The 14,623-nt window shown below is 40.7% G+C and overlaps 2 protein-coding genes and 2 non-coding genes across 10 annotated transcripts; 1 reads left to right on the top strand and 3 right to left on the bottom strand.

Annotated features, from left to right (window-relative positions):
• The first annotated feature begins 1,130 nt into the window (after window positions 1-1,130).
• Window positions 1,131-4,284, top strand: mospd1 (motile sperm domain containing 1). Of its 4 annotated transcripts, none has more exons than XM_027019129.2 (6): window positions 1,131-1,282; window positions 2,172-2,443; window positions 2,565-2,640; window positions 2,781-3,013; window positions 3,625-3,786; window positions 3,920-4,284. In XM_027019129.2, the coding sequence occupies exons 2-6, from the start codon at window positions 2,296-2,298 to the stop codon at window positions 3,949-3,951; spliced, it is 651 nt and encodes a 216-aa protein (XP_026874930.1). In that variant the 5' UTR covers window positions 1,131-1,282; window positions 2,172-2,295; the 3' UTR covers window positions 3,952-4,284. The 4 variants fall into 4 exon arrangements, with proteins under 4 accessions (XP_026874930.1, XP_026874934.1, XP_035388354.1 ...); XM_027019133.2 differs by having other exon boundaries at window positions 2,143-2,443; XM_035532461.1 differs by lacking the exon at window positions 1,131-1,282 and adding an exon at window positions 1,289-1,519.
• A 1,711-nt stretch (window positions 4,285-5,995) lies between these two features.
• Window positions 5,996-12,899, bottom strand: fam122b (family with sequence similarity 122B). Of its 4 annotated transcripts, XM_027019169.2 has the most exons (11): window positions 11,215-12,333; window positions 10,832-10,910; window positions 10,692-10,745; window positions 10,396-10,439; window positions 9,835-9,889; window positions 9,281-9,376; window positions 9,076-9,161; window positions 8,878-8,942; window positions 8,644-8,746; window positions 8,015-8,177; window positions 5,996-7,263 (listed from the first exon to the last, which is right to left on the bottom strand). In XM_027019169.2, exons 1-10 carry the CDS (start codon window positions 11,337-11,339, stop codon window positions 8,042-8,044), a joined length of 843 nt encoding a protein of 280 aa, XP_026874970.2. In that variant the 5' UTR covers window positions 11,340-12,333; the 3' UTR covers window positions 5,996-7,263; window positions 8,015-8,041. The 4 variants fall into 4 exon arrangements, with proteins under 4 accessions (XP_026874970.2, XP_026874972.2, XP_026874971.2 ...); XM_027019171.2 differs by lacking the exon at window positions 11,215-12,333 and adding an exon at window positions 12,721-12,899 and having other exon boundaries at window positions 5,996-8,177; XM_027019170.2 differs by having other exon boundaries at window positions 5,996-8,177; window positions 8,878-8,939.
• LOC113583067 lies at window positions 9,448-9,602 on the bottom strand. The gene has a single exon (XR_003411220.1). It is a non-coding gene; the product is annotated as a small nucleolar RNA U109 (small nucleolar RNA).
• Window positions 10,993-11,124, bottom strand: LOC113583068. The gene has a single exon (XR_003411221.2). It is a non-coding gene; the product is annotated as a small nucleolar RNA U109 (small nucleolar RNA).
• Window positions 12,900-14,623: the final 1,724 nt, after the last annotated feature.

Here is a 14,623-nt window from a genome sequence, read left to right as displayed (position 1 = left end):
AGGCTATTAAGATCTGTCCTTGAAGATTGAATGTAGGGGCCAAAGTGTCAGGTGAGGCTTTCTGATTTGTTTCTTAAACTAAAAGTTTGAATTCACCATGAGATAAACAAAGTAGAAACTGACCACTACTTAACTACCTGTAACACAATCCAGTATCCTTATGCAGCCTTATTTACCAATGATTTGGTAAATATGAAAAAAGGACAGTATTAGCAGGTTAAGATATGCAACTCGGAAACTTAACACTGATGAGCCCCTGAGCAAGGCGCTTAACCCTCAGTTGCTCAAGTTATATTCAGTCATAATTGTAAGTAACAGGATAAAACTGTCATTTAAATGCCATAAATGAAAAATGTATTGCCTGTATAGAGGGCAGTGCCCACATACATATGTAGTAACCGCATACTCTGTATGTGCTACAGACAGGTGTCTTACTTTATTATTCATGTGAATAAATGTTTAATAATACTTTAATATCTTAGAAAGTTCTAAAAGGAGACTTACTAGCTCAGTGTGACTTTTTATGTTGGTATTATTCACATGAAATCTCAACTGTTTCTTAGCAGATAGATTAGTTCTCATTAGTTTTCTTAGGTTCTCAATAGTTTGTCCAATTTATTCTTTACAGTATATCTGCTTTACACATCTACACATCCATTTGTACAATATTATTTGTGCTGTCACACATCTCTCACTGTGTAAATCATTATTCATGCTACTTATTTTCAACATTTTAAGTACTTTGCCATCTTTCCTTTCAAATATACCAATAACGTAAAACTTTAAAATTAGTTTCATTATGCGAGTAATTACCTTTAAAAAGGTAACCTCATATTTTTGGTGAAACTGGTATTTAACTAATACACCATTCTGGGTGTTTTTTGTCTAAAACCTCTGTTCTGGAAATTGGGATATTAATTGGTACTTATTTTCCCGTGGATATAATTAACTGGCTACATCGCTATTTTGTACAACTCCCTACCAAATTATACTAAATCCAAACTAGGCGATTATCAATAAAGTACAGCACGCCAGCTACGTCGTCTACGCACGTGTACGTAACGTCGACTTACGGAGACACATGACGACATCGAACGTCATTGAACGGAATTGTCCAATCACCGAAATCCTTCGGTATCCCAGCAAGCATCGGGCGATCTGCAGCAAATTGACAAAGAAAGGAGGAAAACAGGGTGGGATTTACGAGCCTGGCTGCAACAATAGCAATCCGGAGCAAAGTAGCTGACGTTTGCTGCTACTGCATTATATTAGATGCCATGATGTGAGTAAGGTGGCTACAAAATAACATCTTTTTCACAGAAAGCCACAAGCTAATAAAATCAGCGCTGTTTTGTTATCACTTGGTCACCTAGCTAGCGGGCTAGTCAATAGTTGTAATCTCGCTATAGTCGATCATCTGATCAGAACAGCGATGGACTGCTATTGAACATCAGAGAATCTAGATGTCTCAAAGAAGTGGACAAACTGCTGTAACGGAGCTAACGTTAGCCCAATATTGGTGAGACGGCGTAGGCTGTTAGTGAACCTAGCTGTCGTGGCTAGCTAATCCTTCTTTAATAACAGACCCCCAGATCAGAGTCTGCGACAGACAAACAAACACCAAGATGTGGCTCTTTGTGTGGCAGATTTGCTATTATGTAGATATATAATTGTATTCTAGCATGGCTGTAAGTATAGAACCTCTGTGGTCTGTGCATGATGGCTAACAAGGTCTGAATGTCTGGTAACCTTCAGTATTGATGGATCATAACGCAGTAACAACTCTATTCTGGCGAATTCTGCTACTAAGTACTGTGTGCTCTGGTAGTTTGGAACAGGACGTGGTTATATATCTGAAGTGTCATTTAACAACCAGCGCACAGTCATCGCTACGTCGCTGATTGAAGTCATAACTGGTGTTGCAGACGATGGTTTTGTTGATGCAAATCTGTAAAGTATTGCGAAATACCCCCATGCGTTTTAGCAGGCGATAAACACGATCACATGACTAACCACGTGGAAATACCGAAGCAGGCTGATATATATAAATCAAATGCTAATATATTTATATTGTGCAATATAGTAGGTAACAACGCTGCCCCTTCTGGGTTTCAGTCCCTGTCTTGATTTGATACATTACAGGACATTTGTGACCCACTCCTGTTTGACAGGCTGGTCGTCATGCCGGGGAGGAGCTGAGAGTAAAGCTTGCTGAAGTTTAAGAGAGCTTCTGCACCCTCTGAGCCCAGACAGACAGCAAGAGGGAAAAGGCTAAAGTGCATACAGTGCGTGCCAATGCAGCGACAGAGTCCAGACCTAGTGGAAGGAAGACTTCCCGTGTTTGTGTTTCCCACCGAGCTGGTTTTCTATGCAGACACGCAGGCCTCACACAAGCAGGTGCTCACCCTCTACAACCCGTATGAGTTTGCACTTAAGTTCAAAGGTGAGAGGTGGTTCGGTGAGAGTCTGGTATTGTTGCACACGTCATGCAGCAATTTATCCTTCCCTGTGAGGGGGGAGGATAAAATTGGGTGCTTGCATAACTTTTTCTTTTTCTTTTCCAGTTATGTGCACAGCACCAAACAAGTATGCGGTAGTGGATGCCACCGGGGCTGTTAGACCACAATGCTGTGTAGACATGTAAGCCATGCCTATGTTTACATAGCTCTTTCTTAGGCTTCTGAAATAGGAATCGCATTCCTTTGTTCGTCTCAAGCTTGCTAAATGATATTTTTAAAGTCACCTCGGTCTGTCCTCGCCGTTCTTCTGCCACCGCACAGTGTAATCCGTCACAGGGACGTGCGCGCCTGCCACTACGGCGTGATCGACAAGTTCCGGCTGCAGGTGTCCGAGCAGAGCCAGCGGAAGGCTCTCGGACGGAAGGATGTGATGGCCACCCTGTTGCCATCGGCGGCTCAGGCCCCGCCCCAGGCCCCGCCCCAGGAGGAGGAGCGAAGGATGAAGGAGCAGCTGGCAGACAGTGTTTTCTTTGAGCAGCCCGCGATCCAGACAGGTACTCGGTCTAAGAAGTCACGTGCTGTCACATGTTAATAAACAGTTCTACGGGTTAAAATGTGAGTTATTTCTTGTTTTTCCAATGTTCCTCCTCCTCCCCCCCCCCCTCTCTCTCATAAATGCTGCTCTTGCCAGTCTTGGCAGCTGAATGGAATTAGGTCCCTTGGTTTACATGTAGCCTACTGCTATTTACATTTCTGTCACAGGGTAGCACTAGTGAGCCAAGTTCATGCCATGGATTAAACCAAGTGTAGGTTTTCTCTACTCTGGACGTCATGCCGGCTGAGGTGATCATCAAACAGGTAGCTTTAAAGAGTGACTAGAGGTTAGAGAATGAGGTGCTTAAATTTAGATAAAAAGGATATTGTATAAAGTTGTGTGAACAAATAGGACAGTGGTCACTTGATTCTTGGCCCCTAATGGTTTGAGAGAAAGACGAAGCACTGGCACCTTTATATTATGCAAAGGACATTGAATCCTCCACAACTTTCCTCCACAGAGATCAACAATTACAATAGACAATTGCAGACATTGCTAGTGACTGAAACCTGAATGTTTTATGAGCTCCCAAACTACCCATGCAAATAAGAGTGTGTGTGTGTGTAACAGAGAGCCGTGCAGCATCAGGGGGGCCCAGCCTGCTGACTGTCCTCCTGGGCTTGGTGTGTATGGCTGCACTCATGTTGCCTACTCTAGGGGAGCAGGAGTCCACAGTGCCTGTCTACCTCCACTTAAGTGTTAACAAGAAACTTGTAGCTGCTTACGTTTTAGGTAAGTTGAACTGTGAACACTTAAAGTATGTATATCAAACTGTAAAATTACAAATGAGATTGGGGGGGGAAAAAAACAAAACACTTTTTTGCTCCATCCGCATTGATGTATAGTGATTGCCGTTCTTACGCAGGTCTTCTTACAATGGTTATCCTACGCACGTGAATCGCTCCTGGGTGACAGCCTGTAACAGAGAGGAACTGAGAAGAGGGGAAAGACATTTGCGCACCCAAAACGGTTGAAGGGAGAGGGCTGAGCACAGGCATGCGCCAAAATCAAACAGGCAGGCTACCCTCTTAACATGAACTAACTGCTTGAATGACATTTCAGATTTCTAGACACAATGAAGATCCAAGATGCAATGGAGGAGCTCTAGGTGTACAAACAAACACTGACTGAGCTGGCAACTGAGCCAAGCTAACTATCAGGGGAGGTGGGAATGGGTTATGTGTAGAACCACATGGATACATTAAATTAAATGTGTTGTTTTACATCATATCATTCGTGTCTCTGGCCTTTTGTTCCTTTGTTGAGAACTGAATGTTGAATATTCATCTTTTGTGTACCAATCATCCTTTAGTTTGGCAGGGGAACATCTTGACAGTTCATTGCAACAGCCATTTTTCCTGTGCCTTTCCATGTTTGGGTTTCATCCTTGTAAAAATCTTGTTTATAAATAATGGAATTAATTCTCCAAAAAAAACAAAACAAACCACACCCTTTTCACTGTGTGGCTGCAACAAGGTAAATGCAAATAACCAGATTTCAAATTGTCAGAGCTTAATCTTGACAACAAATGTGTTCACATATTGAAATGGTGCTAGGACAGCAAACATAGAATTGTTACATGGGTTACTTATGGGCCTTTCATTGACGTCACAATCATCTTTAATGGAATCCAGACATTCATCCACTTGAGCAGGTGATTTTAAAATTCAATAGTCAGTAGGAAATGGAACAATAGGAATGTTCTTCTAGGAATGGAATAAATCCTAAATATTTTAGAGGCAGTGTTGCATATATTCCCACTTATTACTGCTGCAGTGTTTTTGGAAGTTGAACATTTTGTCTTGAGTAAACATTATTTGCAAATAGATTTAACTCTCTTCCGTGATGTTTGCATCTTGCATTTATAAGCATGCATGCATACAGTATCTGACAGGACATAATACCGGGTGCATGATGATACTGCCACTATTTGAAAGGCTCTTTGACCGACCGACCAAGTCTCAATGTTAACCTCTAGTTTATGCACGTTTTTTGCTGCATATGTGCAGAAGCTAGTTACAGAAAAATCACTGAAATTCTACCCTTCGGCTTTTCAAACAAAACAAAAATATTTGTACAATGGATGGCAGTCCACTGAAACAAGGATTACTCCTTATGGTACCACTCAGTTGTGCAAGCAAAATAGGTGTAAAACTTTAGGCTTTAAAACTTTTTAAAGGATAATCATCCACCACTTTTTCATGAAAATTATGCTAAAGAGTGCTTTTTTTTCCCCCCATTCCATCCTTTTAAATGATTACTGTCATATTTGGTTCACATATGGTAATGTTTACACAGAGTTAAAATCTTTTAGGTCAGGGGCCCTAGTCCATCCTGGTGATCTACAGACCTGCAGAGCACACCTGGCTCTAATATTAATAAGCTATTGAAAGACTTTAACTGGATCAGGTATATTAGATTCGGGTTAAAACTAAACTCTGGAGGACTAAGTCACCAGGATCAGACTTGGGCAGCTATTTTAGGTATTACAAGTGTTTTTAAAAAAAGGAAACACACACACACACTTAAAAATCCTGTTATTGCTTAACATCTCCCACTGTTGAGGTTTATTTCATGCACTCCTTAGGCATGTTGTATTTGAAGGAAGTAAAATCGAAAGCTCATTTTGGTTGCATGCATTTTTGTGACCATCCTCTTGCAATACCAATGCTCGGTTTGACCGCAGGTTTACTGTCAGCTGTATATTTTAGGGTTAACAGACCACTCCGCAGTGACGCACGTAAAAACAGCCACACTGTTGTGTCAGTTACACAAGAGGGATGGCTCAGGAGGACAGACCACCAACAGATGACTACTGAGATATAATAAGATATTTCCAGTGACTGTGTAGGACAGACATGCAAATGTAGTTTTCATCTAAATTTTCTTACCATACTACCAGGAGTGTCATGTCCTTAATACCAAAACTCACTACCAAACATTTTAGGACAAATAATTTATTTAGCAATCTGAAGATCACTGATGTGAAGGGGACAAGATTTTTTTGTCCATTCAGAGCAGAGCACAACAAAGATTTAATCATTTAAGCACCCAATTTACTCCTCAAAACTTCAACTTATGTTCACGCCTTTAAAAAGTACCCCGTGCAGCCATTCTACAGGACAGCGTAAATTAAATAAAAGACAAGTCCACAGGACAAAAACAAGTCTGTAAAGCAAACCACAAACATTTCAACCATAGATACAGTACAGAAAGGGGACCCACACGACCCACTTACTGCGTTGTTTCTGTTAGCAAAGAAAGACATTCAAATCAGAAGGCTGTACACTGCAGGTCGGAGACGGCCATTTTCTGACATAGGAGGAGGCGGGAAGAACACACCCTTAAATTCACGTCCGCAAAAAAATAAAATTTACAAATCACTTCTGTGCCTGCAACTAAAAACTGAATTTATGATTCATCATATCATGCTCTCAGGAAATATTCATTTCTTTTTTTTTCTTTTTCTTTCTTTTTTTTTTTTTTTTAAACGAAAATGATTTATAAAACAATTTACAAAAAATACTATTTACTAAAGTAACTACAGCCCAAATGAATAGCAACTTACACAAGTACAATTTTACATCTCATATATACAGACCTTTAATGGCACACTACTATAAAGAATCAGTAGATGACCTTTCCCCCAAAGAAATGAACATTTTCCTTATGATGAGATTTTATTACCAGCACCACATGTTCAAACTTCTTGAACAGCAGCCAATTCCTTTGCTCTATTGATCCAAATCGCTTCAGGAATCTATTACTAAAATTCTTTAAGAAGGTGCATTTCAGTAGTCCACCCCATCAAAAAGAAAGGCGTCGAACAAAACAAAATATCTCTTTAGTTAATTTAAGGATGGCACAGTCACCCAGTGAAGTACTCCAAAGGAAAATGGGTGAAGTAACTAAGCGTTTAAAGGGTTGTAAAAATGCAATGCAGTCTGTCAACAGTCACAGTTTAGCTTCTCTACAGCTTCACTAAAGCTATGACACGGCAGAACTATGTCCTGAAGACAAACCACAACACAGACTGTAGAGATGTACTGTAGTGTTCAAATCCTGGATTAAGTGGTCATCATCCCGCTTAATATTGCATTCCAATAACATTTGTTCCCATACCAACACCACCGACGGCAATCATTAGCTTCATCTTTCTGAAATTGTCTATCACACTTGGTGCTTCATTTTGTTTCCACCTTCCTCTACCTATGAATATCAAGAGAGAGATCAATCCTTATACACCTAACTATTCAAAGGCAGAAACAAATCAGGTCGCAAATATATGCAGATGCAATTAATTGCACTCCTGAAAAAAACTACACAAGAGGCCAATTGTCAGTTAACTTGTCACTTTTCACACATTCACATCCTTACAAGCCAATAACTATGACATATTTACATACTTACAAAGAAAACAAACTGAAGCAGAACAAAAAATAAGTTAAATTCTTTTCACACAATACCGGTTGGCAATCTGCTAATGTAAATTAAAGTCCTAGAGTAATAGTCTTGGATATCTTGGATACAGCCCACAGGCAAGCTAATGGTTCTGTTGCGAGAGGGAACAATTCACTCTCTAAAAGCCATATCCACATTATGGTGGCAATCCTCTAATATAAAAGAACTACAGTAACAAGTCATAGAGAAGCAGGCGACGTTCTGGAAGGCTGTTCACCTTGTTATGGAGCCACGCCCCACGCATTACATCCTTACATAGCAGCTGGTGAAAACAGCATCCACAGTCCTCCACCCCACTGATTACCCTGATGGTACTATCCACACAAAGATTACCCCCAGGGCTTTGGTTTCCTTTAATACACCCTCCCCCCAGCTCCCACAAGAAAGCAAAATCCAGGAGAATCTGAAGACCAGAACAAAAGCTAGGCTGGGAAGGCAGAGGAACAGAAGCTCAAAATGACTGCAAAGAGCCTATAGTATGCCCCTTTAATCTGCTAACCTCTTGTTAATGGTCTCTGATACAGGATCATTTGGGCGAGAGGTCCTGCAGGGGAGTGAATGGAGAGTTGCTGGACGAGGGGGAAACTCCCTCCATTTTAGCAGGAGAACCAGAGGAGGAACCAATGCTGCTGAGGCTTCCATCGAGAAGGTCTGGAGACAGACTAGTGGAAGAGAAAAATCCCACATTACAGACCACAGTCACACATCCATAAAATAACTCCCATCATGGACGTGGACATGAACTTCAGGTGCAACTACAAAATACCAACAACTTAAGCTTTTATCACAGACAATGTAAATGTTTATTATTTTTACAACATTGCCCTACAACCATGTTATCATAAAAGGAATTTACTCACAATATTAAAATTATGCTTTTACCAAATCACAGATGACCGAACCGGAACTTCCCGCAACCCCAGATATTCCTGATTTCCTGATAAACTGCATGTAGCTTTTCCAAATTCAGATATTGAGATATAACCGCAAATATCATTTTGCCCAATTCTGCAACCTTGTGTTGAACCACGTAACATGAAAGGTGTTTAGCTATCATTCCAGTTACGCTACACACCAATTTAATCACAAAAGAAGGAACGCCAACTGTGATGGCTTGCAATAACACACCGAGAGGCAAGTTCTGACAAGTGGGACGTCTCTGCAGACAGCATGGTGGTGGTACCCTGGAAGAGTCTCTTGGGCTGGCTATCTGGTTCCATCTCACCTGAAACTGTTAGTCAACAATACGGATTCAATAAAAGCCCATCAAACAATTCCTCTCCCCCCAGCAGCCAACACTCTGCACTGTAAAAACAGAGAAAGACAGAAAGTGAATCTTCTCTTGTGGTGGGCCTTCCTCACCTTTACGTTTGATTGGGCCCAAGATGCTGGGTCTAATGCAGTTAATGGGGCTCTGACTCCTCCTGCTGAGGAACAATACAGACAGAATGCTAAGTGTCCAAATATTTCCAACTGGTACTAGAATTAAACAGACAGAGGACTTTGTGTATTGGTTGGGGGGGATTTATATTTTTTGGTATTACACTGCTGGAAGCTCACCTGAAGCGGCGGGTTGGGCTGGGAATAGGGCTGGGATTCAGACCGTTACTGCTCACCAAGATTTGCAGAGATGGAGAAAAGCACTGCTGCTCATAGAAAAAAAGGACATTTACAAGAGCTTGAGAACATCTGATCCCAAACAGTCTGCAAAACACTCTGGACCACCGGAGAAATATACAACTTAAAAACAAGCCCACATACAAACCTTCTTCCCGATGCCTCTGGTGGGAGATGGAGCTGGTGACACAGGCACAAAATCTATACGTTTCGGGGATGATGACTTATCAAAGTCATTGTCACTCTGGAATAAACAGACGCTCGTTCATTTCGCCAATATCGGCTGACACCAGTAAGCATCAAAATGCAACCAGTTTTTGTTGGAGTATTATACTACCAACGCAGCCTGCTCTTGAGAGACTGGTGGCCCTGTTAACTCCATGTGGTTTACTCTAGCATGCTGTTCCTTTCACACCCATCTCAACAGTGGAAAGATGGACATGTTGGGGCAGTAAAGCCACTGCATGCAAACTTAAACTTTTATCACTTAAATCACTCACATTTCATGGCATTGAGCCATGAAATCTATTTACAATTATGACTGAGTACAAATTGAGCAATTTGTGGCCTTGCTCAGGGACCCAACAGTGGCAAGTTGGCGGCGGTGGGGCTTGAACCAGCAACCTTCTGCTTACTAGTCAAGAACCTTAACCACTAAGCTATTATTCATGTCCTGGCATAAAAGCATGTGGTAAGTCTTACCAGACTAAGGCTCTCCTCCCATGACTGACTCATTTGCATGGCGGCTTGTACCTCCCTAATTAGGTGGTCAGGGATGGGAGAGAAAAAAATTAATTACAAAATAGCCAGCAAAGGGGTCAGTGAATCTAAAAGGCCTTAAGTTTATATGCCATTGCAAGTAACCATGAATGAAAGCAAAACAATTGTAATAGTCTATGGAAAAAAAAAAACAACAACAAAACATTTTATTTAGCAGTCAGGGAAGTATAAATTAGTTTTAGGACATTTTACTCAAATATTTGATTATAGTCACAGATCGCATCCAAAAAATAAACCAAGCTGCTGAACAGCCTAACAAACATTCAACTACTCTAAATGCTGAACAAAAGTAGTGCTGTGAAGTCCAACACTGGCGCATTCGTTTATCTACGAAACACTCCTAATTTTTTATGTGCTCAGGTCAGCATATATATACAGTAATTATATACACAACATCTGGCTTTTAAAATATAAAATAGCAGTAGTCTGTTACTACCTGAAAACTATCAACAAAAAGGGATCTGGAGGGCCAAAATTACTTACCGTTCATGAGCCGTTTCCCGATTCATCACATCAACACCCTCCTCCTACAAATACGTGCAATATAACTTCAACATCATAATGATATTCAAATGTCTTATTTCTGCATTACTCTTAAGTGCATAGGTAAGTCCACGTAACCTCTTATGTAATGAGTCTCCTCTACGTTGGGGGTTAAAATACACTGAGTATAACAACTTATTGAAAAAGAAAACGTTGTTTTTTTTCCCCCAATCTCCATTGTGGAAAAATGTTGTATTGAGGTACTTAATTTTTCCACAATAAGAGACTTGGTATACCTGTTTGATCCTTTGAAGTCTTGTGCTAGGGACTCGAACTGGGGAGGATGGAATCTAAATCAACAAAATAAATAAGGAGCAAACAAACTTGAGTTGTCATAGTAATTCATTTATCTAATAACAGGAGGAGGGCTGTGTACCATGTTGGGTCGATTAACAAGAGTTGTGCTGTTTCTTCTGCTGCGTAGAACCTCTCTCTGGAAAACTTGCGAGCTGTCACTAAGAGAAAGTATATGACAGATTATTCATGGTATCGGTCTTAATGGATTTAAATAAAGTGTTTAATATTCATTTGCCTGATCAATGTGTGAGTTTTATACTACCAGCACAGTCTGTACTTAAAAGACTGGTGGCCCTGTGCACTCTTTTTCTCTAGCAAGACTGTGTATTCATACTCCTAAGATCCAGCAGTATAACCGTAACAGCCATGCAAGGTATGCTGTGTTGCACTGTAGAAGCCAGGGCCGTACATTTGTCGTAAACAAGTACTTTAAATAAAAGGCAGACATGCAAGTTTAATAACCTTAGGCCATTTATCATTGGTTCGCTGTTAGATCGCCTCAAGTTCCCGTCATTCTGAACAAGCGATGACGGAACATCGAGGTCCAGTTCCATCTTCTCTTGAGACACAAGTCCTTGGTTGTTCATCCTAAGTTGTTGGCGTCTTCGCACGTTTGCTACCGCGAATTTTAGTTCAGTTCACCGCGCAGTTCTGCTAAGAAAGCTACATCGTTGGAAATCTTCAGGTAGCCAAAACAGGACGACGATCTGAACAGGTTTTATGCGTTCATGCCGTAGTATTAAGACAAACACGGGTACCTTCAGACAGTCAGAATCGAGAGAAGCCAGTAGCTACATGCGCTGCGAACATATCAGTCGGACCGTGTGAAACCGAGGTGTTGCGCCTGCAGCCCGAGACATCTCACCTTACTCATCAAGTTTTAGTCAAATTTAGGTCAAAACTTGCAACGTACCTGCAGCCGGCTAACGCTATTTGGCTAACTTCTCCACAAAGTCCGTCCGGGGTCCTAGTTAGCCTAGCTAGGTCACTCGCGTCGTTAGCTTAGCTCGATACGTTGTCGTCAAGACAGAAGCGGTACAATCCCAACAAGTCTCCATGCAGGAGTCGTGGTGGGAAAGACCTTCATCGAAATAAAATGCCGATCAAGATAGTCAACCCTCTGCTTTTTTGAGCTACAGCTGGCAACTGTTGGTCGCAAACCACACAACGATGCCTGGCTAGCCTGTAGCTCGTAACGATGTTTAACTAGCTGGCCATCATCGGACAGGGAGAGTGGCTGCAAAGCTACACCGCCGACGGGTACATTAGTACATAAACGAGCAAACTACTTTCCCTCGCCCCGTTTCTGCAATTCCATGTGTAAAGTTTAAATGAATTTTGCCGACGACTACGCTAGTTCTCGGTGTCGGTTATTTCAGCCAAAGTTCTGTTTATCAGTCGCGGCGGCGGTCCTCACGACTCAACCAAGCTTTCCCGCCCCTTCTGTTTTTTTCTACTAGACTGAACGACAGCGTCTTAAGCCAATCAGCAGACGCAAGTTTGGAACCAAGTGCATACGTGGCCAATGGATTTGCAACTTTTAAACTACTTCCTGGATACGTTATGTGTTTGCGTCACATTGCACCGCCTCGCCTCTCGGCCTAACTAACGCATGCGTGCAGGATTACCTTACCAATCATCCCATAAAATTAACATTTCCAAGCTTTGTGGAACTATTTTTGATTGAAACCACGGGTTCTAGCGAAAATGCTGCTATCTTATTATTTGCCTTTAAACAGTCCATGCTGTTGCCAGAGTTCGTTTACCTCCTGTTTTGTACAGGCCTTACAATAACGGTTTAAAGCAAACCCTCCTGCTAATCTTGCATGAAGTTAAAGTGGACGCTTTCAGCGTTTACAAAAATTAAAAAACACGGTTCTGGTGTTATTGTTTTTTTTTTAACAGTTGATGATAGCTGCTGGTGGGAGAACAACACAGCAAAAAGTGAGACGGCAAACCTCGGCCTACCTTTCCAGGAGCACACGCCCACCCCTTGCAGCTCTCGTGTCCTCTGTCTGTTATGCTCAGTTTGAAATGTTCAGATCCTGAGCTACAGACTATGTTTGTGTTGCGTTGTCCCTTTAGTTTAAGTGGATCTTGTGTGTTAATATTGCCTCCTCTATTCCTGAGTTTAAATATTAATAAACCATTACACTATTATACTCACCACCTACCTTAAAACCACATTCTCAGCACTTACACCCACTGGATCCCTTATTAGGTACGCCTATAAAAATAGAGAGAGAACGTGACAGCACACTTACATCCCTCTATTAGTTTTCATGTTGACAAATTAACGCAGCTAATATTTTTGCACTTATTGGTTTCTCATTCTATTTAACCAGAGCAATATCTATTTGTAAGGTTTCCTCATGATCTACACACATTCATCTTCATATCGTTCTAGAGAATTGGTTATGGATTATTAATCGAAAGCAAATCTGTATATCGTGTAGCTCCGGGATATCCAGATAATGTTGCCGGTTCTGGTGTTCACGTACTTCACTTCTGATTCCTGTTTCTTAATCCATTAATTTGTCATAGTTAGGCAAAATAATTATATCTGCTCTTATGTTGCGAAGCTTGAAGCAACAATGGAAGTAGCAGTTGTTTTGAAGGCTATTGTCAATGTTCAGACTAACATCATTTTAATCATGTTTAGACTAGACTCTTTTAGGCCATCTTCATTTGCAAATTCTTCATAGGGATAATCATTTTCCTAAGCAAATGTGAAGATGAGACAAGAGATCACACTAAAGGATAAGGTATCTTAGAGTGGCTCAGAAGACCTGATGACTAGAAAGAAACACTTAAAGTAAAATGCAAAAAAAGAGAGAGAAAATCCACTACTAGGCCTATAGGTGTTTTGAGAGTGATTTCTCCAAAATCCTTTTTTTTAAAAGAGGAAGAAAAAGAAGAAAATGAAACAAGACATTTTATTTAAAGTGGTAGAATTGGGCCAAATCGGGCATATCTACTATTTAGGATTGGTATCAGTATCATAATATCTATAACTTTATATAAGATTACATCTGCTTACAAATCTGTAAAGATTCAGAGATTCAGCAATCACATACTCTGACACTGTATTCATTACCAGACTATAATGTATTGATAGTGAATTTTTGGTAAATACTTTTATAGAAGATCTTGTCCCAGTATTGCATTGGCCTTTTCCTTATTTATTTCTCTGTCCACATTAACTGAACTTTACATAACATATCTTCCACATAGAGCACACTGGCTTTGTGAAATGAAAATGTCATGTGTTTATGTGCAGCTCACTTCATGGTCTACTGTCTGGCAACAGACAAAGTTTCTTTTCTCTGTCGTAATGAGAGACACAAGTTATTGAGCCAAGCGACTGTGAGGTCATTACTCAGTTCATGTGATGTTAATGCTCTGGCAATGGGAATTCAGCAGACAACAGGAATCCTCTATTGGCATACTTTAGTGGCTGGAACATTGTTGAGTGACTAGTTGATATTTTCTTGTTTAGCAGAGTTGAATATTCTGTTGTACATCTTTGAACATCATGACTGTTTACTTTGTAACATGGGTATTTTGCATGAGGGCCCTTACAGAGAGCAGCAGAGTAAAACTGTATAGCACAGAGTCAGCGATATATCATGCATACTAAGACAAAGTATTTCCAGGTATAAGGTATCACTGGTAAAGAGACCTAATACGCCGATTTTTAGTTTTTAAAAATGTCCAAATTTAGTAAAAAAATCTAACATTTCTTCCAACAAATTGCATTCACTTGTCAAAGTGTAAAAAAGGGGGGACTACAATAAGAAGTTATCTACCACAGCACCTAAGGCAAATGACTTCCACAAGCTGAGAAATCCTCGAGGAGCACAGCTGAGCC

Source organism: Electrophorus electricus, chromosome 12 (assembly GCF_013358815.1).
Source record: "Electrophorus electricus isolate fEleEle1 chromosome 12, fEleEle1.pri, whole genome shotgun sequence".
In the NCBI taxonomy this organism is placed as follows: Eukaryota; Metazoa; Chordata; class Actinopteri; order Gymnotiformes; family Gymnotidae; genus Electrophorus; species Electrophorus electricus.
This window is presented reverse-complemented; position numbering and strand designations above follow the sequence as displayed.